Source organism: Coregonus clupeaformis, chromosome 17, assembly GCF_020615455.1.
Source record: "Coregonus clupeaformis isolate EN_2021a chromosome 17, ASM2061545v1, whole genome shotgun sequence".
In the NCBI taxonomy this organism is placed as follows: Eukaryota; Metazoa; Chordata; class Actinopteri; order Salmoniformes; family Salmonidae; genus Coregonus; species Coregonus clupeaformis.
This window is the reverse complement of record NC_059208.1, coordinates 26167544-26182237: the sequence shown is the minus strand read 5'-3', so window position 1 is coordinate 26182237 and position 14694 is coordinate 26167544. Positions and strand designations below refer to the sequence as shown.

At 47.0% G+C, this 14694-nt stretch overlaps 1 protein-coding gene across 2 annotated transcripts in view; it reads left to right on the top strand.

Moving 5' to 3' along the window:
* The window catches only part of LOC121556064 (G protein-activated inward rectifier potassium channel 4-like), a 33727-nt gene extending 20247 nt beyond the window's left edge, over positions 1-13480 (top strand). For both annotated transcript variants that reach the window (XM_045226229.1, XM_045226228.1), the window contains exons 3-5: positions 467-614; positions 805-1684; positions 12423-13480. In XM_045226229.1, coding sequence (XP_045082164.1) covers positions 525-614; positions 805-1684; positions 12423-12784 — 1332 coding nt within the window. In that variant the 5' untranslated portion in view covers positions 467-524 and the 3' untranslated portion in view covers positions 12785-13480. The remainder of the gene's footprint in view (positions 1-466; positions 615-804; positions 1685-12422) is intronic.
* The last annotated feature ends 1214 nt before the right edge of the window (positions 13481-14694 follow it).

Genomic DNA, 14694 nt, shown 5'->3' with positions numbered 1-14694 from the left:
GGTGAATACATATGCACGCACCACTTTTCCGTTATTTATTTATTTGAATTTTTTTAAACAAGTTATTTTTTTTATTTCACTTCACCAATTTGGACTATTTTGTCTATTACATGAAATCCAAATAAAAATCAATTTTAATTCCAGGTTGTAATGCAACAAAATAGGAAAAACGCCAAGGGGGATGAATACTTTTGCAAGGCACTGTATGTGGGAAGGTGGGATTTAAAACTGTGAAGTGGTTCTGAGCATAATTTGTTGCTGATCAATGGCAGAAATTAACAATTTCTCTGAACCTCGCCTGCCCAGGCCGACAGAGGTGAACAGTAATAAGGAGTTGATATGGAGAGCTGTTCATAAAAGCTTACGTAGGCATGAAATGACATGAAATGTCACAGGTTTGTCGCTAGTCCGCTACACAGTGGACTTTGAATAATCTTTCATGTAAATATGCTTTTATGTTTTCCAGCTAGAAAGCGTACTGTTTGGGGCCAGAAACAGCGACTGTGGCCCAAAGCTTCGAGGCCATGAATTGCTTCAAAGGGCGTTTTGGACAGGATGTGGAGAAACAGGACCAAAAGCTGTCAAAACCAAGATGGGATACCCCCAAAAACAAGGTGACAGAAGTTTTGATGGAAGTGATCAATTTAGCAATAACTTATTTTGTTAAATCACACAGTCATTTCTCTCCATCTTATTTAACCTCTTTCTTTCTTTCTTTCTTTCTTTCTTTCTTTCTTTCTTTCTTTCTTTCTTTCTTTCTTTCTTTCTTTCTTTCTTTCTTTCTTTCACATGAACAACACCCAGGTGCCCACAGACCGGACCATGGTGGTGGGCGGCAGGCAAGGTGGGGGCGGTAAAGGTTCCAACCGTTCAGGTGGCACCCTGAGGAAACGGCGGCAGCGATACGTGGAGAAGGACGGCAAGTGCAACGTGCATCACGGCAACGTGCGCGAGAAATACCGCTACATGACAGACATCTTCACTACCCTGGTGGACCTGAAGTGGCGCTTTAACCTGCTGGTGTTCACCCTGGTCTACACAACCACCTGGGTGTTCTTCGGTCTCATCTGGTGGCTCATCGCCTACATCCGCGGAGACCTGGACCACACTGACGATGGAGACTGGATCCCCTGCGTCAACAACCTCAACGGCTTCGTCTCTGCCTTCCTCTTCTCCATCGAGACGGAGACCACCATCGGCTACGGCTATCGGGTCATCACTGATAAATGCCCAGAGGGGATTCTTCTGCTGTTAGTCCAGGCCATCCTGGGCTCCATCGTCAATGCCTTCATGGTGGGATGCATGTTCGTCAAGATCTCCCAGCCCAAGAAGCGAGCCGAGACGCTCATGTTCTCCCACAAGGCGGTGATCTCTGTGAGGGACAGCAAGCTGTGTCTGATGTTCAGGGTCGGAGACCTGAGGAACTCACACATTGTGGAGGCCTCCATCCGGGTCAAGCTGATCCGCTCCAAGCAGACCAAGGAAGGGGAGTTTATCCCGCTCAACCAGACGGATATCAATGTGGGCTTCGATACGGGGGACGACAGGCTCTTCCTGGTGTCGCCACTCATCATCTGTCACGAGTTCAACGAGGGCAGTCCCTTCTGGGAGATCTCACAGGAACAGCTGGAGAGAGAGGAGTTTGAGGTAGTAGTCATCCTGGAGGGCATGGTGGAAGCCACAGGTGGGTTCTTCTAATTTAAGGTCAGATTTGCATTTCCTGCTTAATGATGAAGATTTGGACTAGGGGAGGGTAAGCTGATCATAGATCTGTGCCTACGAGCTTCTACCTGTATAAATTTGTATTATAATCATAATGATGTAGAAAATGATTATTAAAATAACATTAATAACACTATAATTACAGGTATTTTAACTTATAATATGAGAATCTAATGCATGTGTGTGTGACCCTGTTTATAAGCATTCATTCACTTGGTGGGATAAAGAGGAGGCAGTCGACAGGAATCACTCAAGACTTACATTTACATTTTAGTCATTTAGCAGACGCTCTTATCCAGAGCGACTTACAGTTAGTGAGTGCATACATTATTTATTTATTTTTCATACTGGCCCCCCGTGGGAATCGAACCCACAACCCTGGCGTTGCAAACGCCATGCTCTACCAACTGAGCTACATCCCTGCCGGCCATTCCCTCCCCTACCCTGGACGACACTGGGCCAATTGTGAGCCGCCCTACGACAGAGCCTGGATTCAAACCAGGATCTCTAGTGGCACAGCTAGCACTGCGATGCAGTGCCTTATACCACTGCGCCACTTGGGAGACACCAATTAACGTCGGCTGTGAATGCACTTGACAAGGACTGCAATTACACTGTCCTAAATGGCCACAGCATTGTCCTGTATGCTAATAACCTCTATTGGTGTAGTCTGGCTCCTGGTGAGAAGCGGGAGGGACTCCAGGGAAGCCCGTCTGTGTGTTTGTGGGAGAATCCCAGACCTGTCAATAGCACAGCCTCTGGGAAATTAAACGAGCAGAAGATGTTGAGGGAATTCAGATCGGAATGGTGATTGAATTGGGTCGTTCCACCAATTTGGTGCCTTTTGAGAAGTGTAACTTGGTCAAAAGAAACATTTGATTTCACCTAATTCTGTCATAAAGAGCACATGTTCAACTTAATAAAAAACATGTTTCCCCATCTCAAGAGGTTAAATTAAAAAAATACTATAGTAAGTGCCTATTAAGTGCCAAATAAAGTAACAGGGTTAAACGTAACAGGGTTTACAATTTCTTCTTAAATCAGACATAAATCCCCTTGTTCTGTGCAACAGGGAGTGTCAATTGAATGCAACAAATGTTTAATTGTTAAAACATTTCTAGCCTGTCTATATATGGGTAACAGGGTTGACGTGTTATGTTCGACCCGTTCAGTATTCCACCACAAAACAGCAGAAAATGGCCAAAAAGAGTAGAACCAGCTCACCTGCTTTTACTATATGATTTGACTATTAGGTGTTCAATGTTTCTTTTAAAAAGGAATAGTTTCACCATATTAAAACGAGAGTTCAGTTCACGTAACAGGGTTGACCTTAAAATGAGGGACAGACATAAATGAATCACTAATCATATGAAATAAATAGTAATCTTCAGAATTGACTTTGTCAAAGCAACAAAATAACTAGGGCTTTCAATGATGGTGAAACTTGGAGACATTTTGGGATTGTGGGTTAAAATCTTCCTAGAAGTGACACAGGGTTGACAGAGAGACATGTCAAAATGCTGGATTTTGGCACTTTAGCAAGCCTTTAGTCATATTAAAATTAGGTTTGATTGAATTTTCCATATGGTCTATATTAAAGGGCACTTCATTTAATATAACAGGCTTTTAAAATTCTATATTGGTCCACAATTTATACTTAAAACGTCAAAGGGATGCAAAAGGCACTCTTTTCATGGAACGACCCAATTCCCTTATCCCTCCCACCGGCAATGATTCTCAGTCCAGGAGTGGGTGGTGGCAGTGAACTGAACTACTGTCGCTTTGATTCAAAGACACACTGCAGGTGATTTACCTTCAGTCTTTTTTTTCTTTCTTTTTTTTTCACCTTTATTTAACCAGGTAAGCCAGTTGAGAACAAGATAAAGCAAGATAAAGCAAAGCAGTGCGATAAAAACAACAACACAGAGTTACATATGGGGTAAACAAAACATAAAGTCAAAAATACAACAGAAAATATACAGTGTGTGCGAATGTAGTAAGTTGTAGAGGTAAGGCAATAAATAAATAGGCCATAGTGCAAAAATAGTTACAATTTCGTAATTAACACTGGAATGATAGATGTGCAAAAGATGATGTGCAAATAGAGATACTGGGGTGCAAATGAGCAAAATAAATAACAATATGGGGATGAGGTAGTTGGGTGGGCTAATTTCAGAATGACTGTGTACAGGTGCAGTGATCGGTAAGCTGCTCTGACAACTGACGCTTAAAGTTAGTGAGGGAGATAAGAGTCTCCAGCTTCAGAGATTTTTGCAGTTCGTTCCAGTCATTGGCAGCAGAGAACTGGAAGGAATGGCGGCCAAAGGAGGTGTTGGCTTTGGGGATGACCAGTGAGATATACCTGCTGGAGCGCAGACTACGGGTGGGTGTTGCTATGGTCACCAGTGAGCTAAGATAAGACGGGGATTTGCCTAGCAGTGATTTATAGATGACCTGGAGTCAGTGGGTTTGGCGACGAATATGTAGTGAGGGCCAGCCAACAAGAGCTTACAGGTCACAATGGTGGGTAGTATATGGGGCTTTGGTGACAAAACGGATGGCACTGTGATAGACTACATCCAATTTACTGAGTAGAGTGTTGGAGGCTATTTTGTAAATGACATCGCCCAAGTCAAGGATCGGTAGGATAGTCCGTTTTACGAGGGCATGTTTGGCAGCATGAGTGAAGGAGGCTTTGTTGCGAAATAGGAAGCCGATTCTAGATCTAACTTTTGATTGGAGATGCTTAATGTGAGTCTGGAAGGAGAGTTTATAGTCTAACCAGACACCTAGGTATTTGTAGTTGTCCACATACTCTAGGTCAGACCCGCCGAGAGTAGTGATTCTAGTCGGGTGGGCGGGTGCAAGCAGCGTTCGGTTGAAGAGCATTCATTTAGTTTTACTAGTGTTTAAGAGCCGTTGGAGGATACGGAAGGAGTGTTGTATGGCGTTGAAGCTCGTTTGGAGGTTTGTTAACACAGTGTCCAATGAAGGGCCAGATGTATACAAAATGGTGTCGTCCGCATAGAGGTGGATCCGAGCGTCACCAGCAGCAAGAGCGACATCATTGATATACACAGAGAATAGTCGGCCCGAGAATTGAACCCTGTGGCACCCCCATAGAGACTGCCATAGGTCCAGACAACAGGCCCTCCGATTTGACACATTGAACTCTGAGAAGTAGTTGGTGAACCAGGCGAAGCAGTCATTAGAGAAACCAAGGCTATTTAGTCTGCCAATAAGAATGCGGTGGTTTACAGAGTTTTGTTTATGAGGATGCAGACTGGGTGGGTGTTATTGCTTCACATTTGTTTTTGATATTCTACTCAATATATAGACTTTGGTTTAACAGAGGGGGAACTTTTGATCCATCGCACAGCAAGGGCTGGTTTTTCCTCTGTATCCCATGTCAATATTGACGGTTTAGTCAAGGGGACAAACTAAAATCTGATGCGGTTTTGAATTTTTAAAAGCTATCGACAGCAGTTGGTTGTTTTTCTCTTTTCCCTCAGGAAGTAAACCCAATCAGGCCTTGAAGTGGGATTTGCCTGAAGTAGGAAAGAGTTTACTGGTTTGTTGTTAATCTCAGGTGCTTAGAGAACGGGAGCTTCTGCAACGTAGACGCAGGGAGTCAGGCAGCAAGTGCAGTTGGTGAGTTTAATAACGAAGACCATGAAGACATACAAAACAAGAGACGCGCACTGGGCATGAAAAACAAAACCAATACTGTCTGAAGACTGAGGCTACTGAGGGCTAAATAAAGGGGAAGGAATCAAGGTACTGATGAAGTCCAGGTGTGCATAACGATGGGGAGCAGGTGTGCGTAATGTGGGTTACCAGGACCGGTGGTTAGTAGACCAGCGACGCGGTGCGCCAGAGCGGGAGTAGGCGTGACAACTGCGTTTATCTCTTATTCTTATTCATACTTTCAACTCATACGGTGCTCAAAGGCTTTGTTTCGTTTTTCTAGATGCTTCATGAAAATACATAGGCTAATTGGTATGTTGATTGTATATTAAAAATGATCATCATCATCAGGCTCAGTATGTAGGTATCCCACTCTAGACATGATACCATTGAATTGCCAGTTGTATTTTTTCTTCATTCAGTGGGCTGTTTATATTCAAAGAAGCACAGCTATATCATTATAATTTAATAAATTTGATGCAGGTGCAATGCAAATTAAGTGATATACATTTACATAATTGTTAGATTAATTTGTATTTTAAGAATAATGACTAAAGGATTTCACCCCAAATACAGTATAAATGTGTAAACTGTGTTAGAATTATCAAACCACTAACAGAGGGGGGCAGGACTAAACATTCCAGGGTGAAGGTGGTCCTCTGTAGCTCAGCTGGTAGAGCATGGCGCTTGTAACGCCAAGGTAGTGGGTTCGATCAAAAATGTATGCACGCATGACTAAGTCGCTTTGGATAAAAGCGTCTGCTAAATGGCATATTATTATTATTATTATTATTATGAAGGAGAAAGGTGGAAACTGTTTAAGAAAGCCTCCTAAAGGTGGGCGGAGCAAAGTGCCTTTGTGTGTCAAGGGGTATAAAACAGGAGGGTATGGGTTTTGGCGCCAGAGCTCTCCATGTGTAACCGATCCCGGCAGTCTGAGTCGGGTCCTGTCGGTGGACTAGTTGTTATGTTCGTGATCTCCAGTTTCCCGAGGGTTCTGGAACGCTCCGGGGAGCTCTCTTGATTTCCGCACCTGCATCCCATCAGCAATCTGCACACCTGGTCCTGATCATCACCCTTCTTAGGCTCTGGCCTAACATCCATTCCCCTGCCGGATCGTTAGCCATGAACAGTAGGTTTACCAGAGTATCAGTCTTAGAGCCTAGCGTTAGTTTTGTTGTTTTTGCACCTTGTTGATTTGTTGCTTACTTACCCCCGTTTTGTTCCATCTGCAGTCACCCGTCCGGGAACCTTCATCCAACCCCTGCCTGGTGGTCGGGCGGCTGCCGACCCAGGATGGGATCAACCACTGCACCCCCCAACAACTAATCAACGCCGCCCCGCTCTGTTCCCTGGATTATTCAGCATCACTCTTGAACTTGTAAATAAACACTCACCTTCGTTTCAACTTACCTTGTCCTGGTCTGCTTCTGGGTTCTGGCTTAGCAACTCGTGACAGAACGATCCGGCCAGTAATGAACCCAGCGGACCTGGACTCTGTTCGCCATGCCATTACCCAGCAGGAGAAGATGTTGGGCCATCATAGCACGGTACTACAGGAGATCGCGTTGTCAGTTCGGAACCTTTCTACCGGTCTGACGGAGGTCCAGAACCAACGCAAGTGTCCGGTGGAAGATCCACTACCGGTTTCACCCATCTCGCCTGCCGCTTCTGAAGCTGTGTCCTTCCGTGAGCCCAAGGTTCCGACACCGGATAAATATGAGGGGGAGCTGGGAAGATGCCGTTCCTTCCTTATGCAGTGTGGATTAGTGTTCGATCTACAGCCCTACTCTTATGCCACAGACAAGGCTAGGATAGCCTTTGTGATTGAGTTGCTGCGTGGTCGAGCGCTGGAGTGGGCTTCAGCCGTTTGGGAACGACAGGATCCCTGCATGGCTTCATACCAGGGGTTCACGGCCGAGATGAGGAAGCTCTTCGACCATTCCGTCCGAGGGAGGGACGCAGCTAGGCGCCTGTTTTCGCTTCGCCAAGGAACTCGCAGCGTGGCCGACTTCGTGATCGAGTTCAAGACGTTGGCTGTGGAGAGTGGGTGGAATGAGGAGGCTCTGCAAGCGGCCTTTACCAGGGTCTGTCGGAGCAGCTCAAGGATGAGTTGATCTCCTATCCGAGTCTAGTGACCTGGACAGCTTGGTAGCCTTGTCTATTCGGGTGGATAATCGAGTCCGAGAGCGAAGGAGGGAGAAGCAATGGGCTCCGTCCAACCGATCAGCTTCTCAGGTTCCAGTCGGGTCGTCAAACTGCGCGGCTCGCTAAAGTTGGGAGGACTTTTAGCGAGCCAGTTTCGACCTCTCAATACCTCTGTCAGACCCCGTTTCCCGGCTACCCTTATGAACAGGAATCAGAGCTTAGCGATTAACGCTTTTATCGATTCAGGTGCCGATGGGAAGCTTTCTAGATGCCGAGTTGGTGGAACAGCTGGGGCTTTCCAAGGAGCAATTGCCGGAAGCCATTGAAGCTACCACTCTGGACGGCAGTAGTCTGGCACGTATCACGATGAGGACTGAACCGGTTAAGATGCGGTTGTCGGGAATCATTCTGAGATGATTTCATTCTTCATTCTGCCGTCTTCCCAGGTTCCTCTGGTCCTTGGATACCCCTGGCTGAAGGAACACAATCCCACGTTCGATTGGGTGACGGGCAAGGTAACGAGTTGGAGCCTTGATTGTCATGCTAACTGTCTCAAGACTGCCTGCCCCCATTCGGTTCCCAGTCAGGTGATTGAGGCTCAACCCCCAGATTTGTCCCTGGTTCCCGAGACATATCACGATTTGGGGGAAGTTTTCAGTAAGCAGAAGGCTCTGTCACTCCCTCCCCACCGACCATATGATTGTGCCATCAACCTGTTCCCTGGAGCTGTCTACCCCAAGGGAAGGTTATACAGTATCTCCCGACCTGAACGTGAGGCTTTGGAGACCTACATCAAGGAGTCCCTAGCTGCTGGTCTCGTTCGTCCCTCGTCATCACCCCTGGGGGCAGGATTCTTCTTTGTGGGTAAGAAGGATGGCTCTCTTCGACCGTGTATTGATTATCGGGGTTGAATGACATCACGGTCAAGAACAAGTATCCCCTGCCCCTTGATGAGTTCTGCCTTCGACTCCTTACAGGGTGCTACGGTGTTCACCAAGCTAGACCTACGCAATGCGTATCACATGGTCCGGATCAGAGAGGGGGACGAGTGGTTGACGGGTTTCAATACACCGATGGGTCACTCGAGTATCAGGTGATGCCGTTTGGACTGACCAATGCTCCAGCGGTATTCCAGAGTATGGTGAACGACGTCCTGAGAGATATGATCGGTCTCTTTGTGTTTGTTTACCTGGATGACATTCTGATCTTCTCGAAGGAACCTTCCGACCACGTCCAGCATGTCCGGCAGGTTCTGCAGCGATTGTTGGAGAATCGCCTGTTCGTGAAGGCCGAGAAGTGCAAGTTTCACGCCCACACGACATCCTTTCTCGGGTACATCATCTCCAGGGGAGAGATTAGGATGGACCAGGAGAAGGTTAGAGCGGTTCTGGAATGGGCCCAGCCCGGTACGAGATTGCAGCTCCAGAGATTTTTGGGGTTTGCGAATTTCTACCGCAGATTCATCCGGGGATTACAGCCGTGGTGGCCGCTCCGTTAACTGCCTTGACTTCCAGTATCAGGACCTTCAAGTGGAATCCGGAGGCGGATCGAGCGTTTCTGGATTTGAAGAGGCGATTCACCAACGCACCGATTCTCTCTCAACCGGACACGGCCCGTCAGTTCGCCGTTGAAGTGGACGCGTCTGATGTGGGAGTTGGCGCCATCCTGTCGCAGCGATGCTCCACGGACAGTAAACTCCATCCCTGCGCCTACTACTCGTCGCCTTTCGCCTGCGGAGAGGAATTACGATGTGGGTAACCGGGAGCTTCTCGCGGTGAAACTTGCCTTGGAGGAGTGGCGCCACTGGTTGGAGGGGGCGGAGCAACCGTTTATTGTCTGGACTGACCACAAGAATCTTGCTTACGTGCAATCGGCTAAACGTCTCAACTCCCGTCAGGCCAGGTGGGCGTTGTTTTTCGGACGATTCAAGTTTTCCCTGACGTTCGACCTGGATCTAAGAACGGCAAGGCGGACGCCTTGTCCCGGATGTTCTCCAAGACGGAGGAGAGTGGGTCCAAGACCGAGACAATTCTCCCCGAACTGCGTCGTGGGAGCAGTTATGTGGAAGATTGAGGAGGAGGTGCTGGCGGCCCTTCGGACTCAGCCCGGTCCCGGTAACGGTCCACCCGGTCGGTTGTTTGTGCCTGAGTCGGTTCGTCCTGCTGTCCTCAAATGGTCCCACGCCAGCAAGATGGCTTGTCACCCTGGCGTGGCTCGGACAATGGCGTTTCTTCGCAGACGCTTTTTGGTGGCCTGCCATGGCCGAGGATACTCGGGGTTATGTTGCTGCCTGTCCAGTGTGTCGCAGAATAAGAGTACCAATCGGCCCAGCTCTGACTACTTCACCCCCTTCCTATTCCCCGGCGACCATGGTCGCATCTGGCCCCTGGACTTTGTCACTGGGTTGCCCGCTTCTGAGGGGAACACGGTCGTTCTGACTATCGTGGACAGATTCAGCAAGTTCGCCCACTTTGTGCCTATTGCCAAGCTTCCCTCTGCCTCGGAGATGTCCGAGATCCTGGTTAGGGGAGGTTTTTAGGGTCCACGGGTTGCCCAGTGATATCGTTTCCGACCGTGGTCCTCAGTTTACCTCTGCTGTCTGGAAGTCCTTCTGTTTGGCCATTGGAGCTACAGTCAGTCTCACATCTGGTTTTCACCCCCAATCTAATGGTCAGGCGGAGAGAGCCAACCAGAAGATGGAATCCACGCTACGCTGTCTGGCCTCTTCCAACCCCACCTCCTGGGTCTCTCAGTTGCCTTGGGTTGAGTATGCCCACAATACTCTCCCTACATCTGCCACTGGGATGTCTCCCTTCCAGTGCCTGTATGGCTACCAACCTCCCTTGTTCCCTTCTCAGGAGAAGGAGCTCTCAGTGCCTTCTGTTCAGGTCCATATTCGTCGTTGCCACCGGACCTGGCATCGGGCCAGAAGAGCACTCCTTAGAGTTTCGGACCGGTATCAGCTCCAGGCGAATCGTCGCCGGATCCCCGCTCCCACCTACACCATCGGAGATAGGGTCTGGTTGGCCACACGGGATCTTCCTTTACGGACTGAGTCTAGGAAGTTGTTACCGAGTTCATTGGTCCGTTTGTGGTGGAGAAGGTGATCAATCCGGGTGGCAGTTCGACTCAAACTCCCGAGGACGCTCAGAGTCCATCCCACCTTTCATGTCTCCTGCCTCAAGCCTGTTTTCCTCAGTCCTCTGTTGCCTCCTCCGCCTCCTCCTCCTCCTCCTCGGATGATCGGAGGTGGTCCTGCCTACACGGTGCGTCGCATCATGGATTCCAGACGGCGGGGCCGGGGTTTCCAGTATCTCGTGGACTGGGAGGGGTATGGTCCTGAAGAGAGGAGTTGGATTCCGCGGCGACAGGTCCTAGATGCTGACCTCATCAGTGACTTCTACCGCCTCCATCCTGGCGCTCCGGGAGTCCGCCCGGTGGCGTTCGTCGGAGGGGGGTACTGTAACGATCCCGGCAGTCTGAGTCGGGTCCTGTCGGTGGACTAGTTGTTATGTTCGTGATCTCCAGTTTCCCGAGGGTTCTGGAACGCTCCGGGAGCTCTCTTGATTTCCCGCACCTGCATCCCATCAGCAATCTGCACACCTGGTCCTGATCATCACCCTTCTTAGGCTCTGGCCTAACATCCATTCCCTGCCGGATCGTTAGCCATGAACAGTAGGTTTACCAGAGTATCAGTCTTAGAGCCTAGCGTTAGTTTTGTTGTTTTTGCACCTTGTTGATTTGTTGCTTACTTACCCCCGTTTTGTTCCATCTGCAGTCACCCGTCCGGAACCTTCATCCAACCCTCTGCCTGGTGGTCGGCGGCTGCCGACCCAGGATGGGATCAACCACTGCACCCCCAACAACTAATCAACGCCGCCCGCTCTGTTCCCTGGATTATTCAGCATCACTCTTGAACTTGTAAATAAACACTCACCTTCGTTTCAACTTACCTTGTCCTGGTCTGCTTCTGGGTTCTGGCTTAGCAACTCGTGACACCATGAATAAATATACAGATCATTCTTGCTGGTTGTGGACCTTGAATCATTTATGATTAAAACCAGAGCCTTACAACCTCTGGTAATGATTCAAGCTTAGGTTGAATTAGAGATAGAAATTCTCTTAACAATAATGGCTGCTGAAAAAAATTACTTGATACAGTACAAGGTTGTGAATCATCCAACCCGCAACCCCTTACTTCTCTTAATATCAGCGCGTGTATGTGTGTGTGTGTGTGTGTACATTGGTCTGTCTGCCTTGATATACTCCTGGCACTGGCTGTGCATGGTCTGTCGGTTTGTTTCTTCATTCCTGTGGATAATATGTACTGTAATTGATGTCGCTCTTCAAGGTTCACTTGAGCAGAGGATGAAAATGCTGACAAGCTATTTATAGGCAATCCACGTATAAATATTCAGAAAGGTGTGTGTTTGTTTATCTGTGTGTGTGTTTATCTGTGTGTGTTTCTGCATCTGTGCGTTTGATGTGTGTACACGTGTGTGATTGAAAGAGAAGATGCACATCTCTGTATTACAACCACTCGTCAGCCTATTTCCTTTTCCCAATGAGATCTTGTCTCACTCTCTTGTCTCAGTTGTTTTAATACAACCCTGGAAACCCTGCTAAAATGTTTGCACAATGAAAGGAGTACAGCTCATTTAAAGTCAGGAAGACAAAGCATAGTGAATCTTAATTAGATCCACAAAGCACAACAACCCAGCTTGGGTCCAGGTCTTAAGATAGTTCCATGACAAGGGATTTTACAAAAAACATTTAGATCATACCCAATCACACAGTCGTTTCAAGTTCCTATCCTCTATTTCATGTCATTAATGTCTGTCTCCCGCCCCCCTCTCTCTCTCAAGGAATGACATGCCAGGCGCGCAGCTCATACCTAGACTCAGAGGTTCTGTGGGGGGAGCGCTTCACCCCTGTGCTCTCCCTAGAGGAGGGCTTCTACGAGGTGGACTATGAATCCTTCCACCACACCTACCCTACCCCGACCCCCACCTGCTCTGCCCGAGAGCTGGCCGAGCTGGACAAGAAGGGAGAGGCCATCCCCCTACCTCGCCAGTCCCCACCTCCAGTCCTGGAGCCGCCCCCACCACGTCCAGAGAAGGAGGAAGACAGAGGGGAGGAAGAGGTGGGGGTGGAGGCGATAGGGGATGGAGAGGGGGAGAACGTTAGCAATGGAGATGTGAACAGGATGGATGATGGGCATGAATGAGTGTGCATTGGTGAAAACACAGACCATGTCATCCGATGATGCTGCTCACTGGTTTAAAACACGTTCATACATAGAACAGAGGCTACAAGAGGCAAGATTTCAAAACCACAACATCATGAAGATGGGCAAGAAGTACTTGTGCAAGTGACTCAATGTCTCAAATGGCTTTGATATCAAACTTCATCAAGTGTCAAACATAAACTATGATATCCTATAGTTTTTGGCTGCTATTAGAGGGACCAAAGGTAAGTCTTCATGCAGACTCATTATTTTTTTATTAAAGCATTTAGTGCCAATATTCTGATCTAAAACAACTTGGATAACTGGGCGAATATGATTTAAAAAGTTTCAAATAATGGTATGTAAATTATTGAATACTTTGAACTAGAGCAATGTGTGTAAGAATGAATGTGAAAGACAATAAATTAAAGGAGGCCTAGCCAAATGCCCTTCCATTTCAAGTATTTTGATACACACGTTATGCTTACATGTGTTCATTTTCGTGAAATTAATATTTACTTTGTATTGAAATCTTAAATCACTAAGGTTGTAAGGCCTTTGCCTTTTAATGAATTGTTTAAAGTTATGGTTTGGATTTCTTACACCATTTTGTTGGCTTCACAAATTATCCTGTTCATGGCATTTTGGAAGGGTTTGCTATTAGTGGGCGTTGCCAACCACCTAATAAAATAAATAACTGAGCGCTTATCATGGAATTTGAAATGATTGAAGTCTTTTTCGTTTTTTTGTTGCATTTTACATTCACACCATGGTGACCACACACATATTTGTTTTTAGAGGTTGATCATTCACTCTGAGGGTGTGCCATTTTGAGTCTTACCTTGGTGAAAATTTCCCTCTACTGGCTGTAAAACGTCATGACAAGCACAACCTCGTCCTCTCAGGTCTCTCCAACTTCTTCCAAGCCTGATCAAGTAAGAAAAAGGTGAGGGGAATGAATAATCAGTCCAATTTTGTTATGCAGTCATATATAAGTAAGTCATTAATCATCGGACAAGGCCTAAAATCCCCAAACACAAGCAAATTGTGACATTGGCAAGTATGGTGAAAGGTGTGTTTATCATAATGAAGCAGCAGGGGCCCCTTAAAACTGCACCCACTCTCATTGTAAACAAGTAATACTGCACTGCCACAGAAATCAAACTCAAAACGACAGAAAACCATCAAATCGCACATAAATCAAATTATACACAAATCAAATCATACACAATCAAAGTCATACATGTGACCGCTAAGGTGACAGGCATACTACAAGTTATACAAATTGTTGTCATGTAGTCCAGGGCAGAGGTAGCTCTCGAGAACCCAAGGGATCATACCCAGCCCTCTTGGGTTCTCATTTGAACCATTGACCACAGCTCGGCCAATTTGTTTATTATAAACTGGGTGGTTGGAGCCCTGAACGCTGATTGGCTGACAGCCGTGGGATATCAGACCGTATACCACGGGTATAACAAAACATTAATTTTTACTGCTCTAATTACGTTGGTAACCAGTTTATAATAGCAATAAGGCACCTCGGGGTTTGTGGTATATGGCCAATATACCACGGCTAAGGGCTGTATCCAGGCACTCCGCGTTGCGTCATGCATAAGAACAACCCTTAGAAGTGGTATATTGGCCATATACCACACCCCCTCGTAAAATATGCATTTGGAAACCTCAGAAACTATACTTTCATATCCCCCCAAAATAGTTTTCAGGGGTTGCATTAGCGCAGAATTCTGCCAAAAAATTATGATAATGATAAAACGCATAAGAAATATCTTAATGCGTTTTGTAAATCTAAAAGGCTTCTTACTGTAATTTCTGCTTGCCATCAGACAAATGTTGTGCTTGACTTGCATTTCTCCAGTCGGATGAGAATTCACGAACTGGCGTTCTATCAG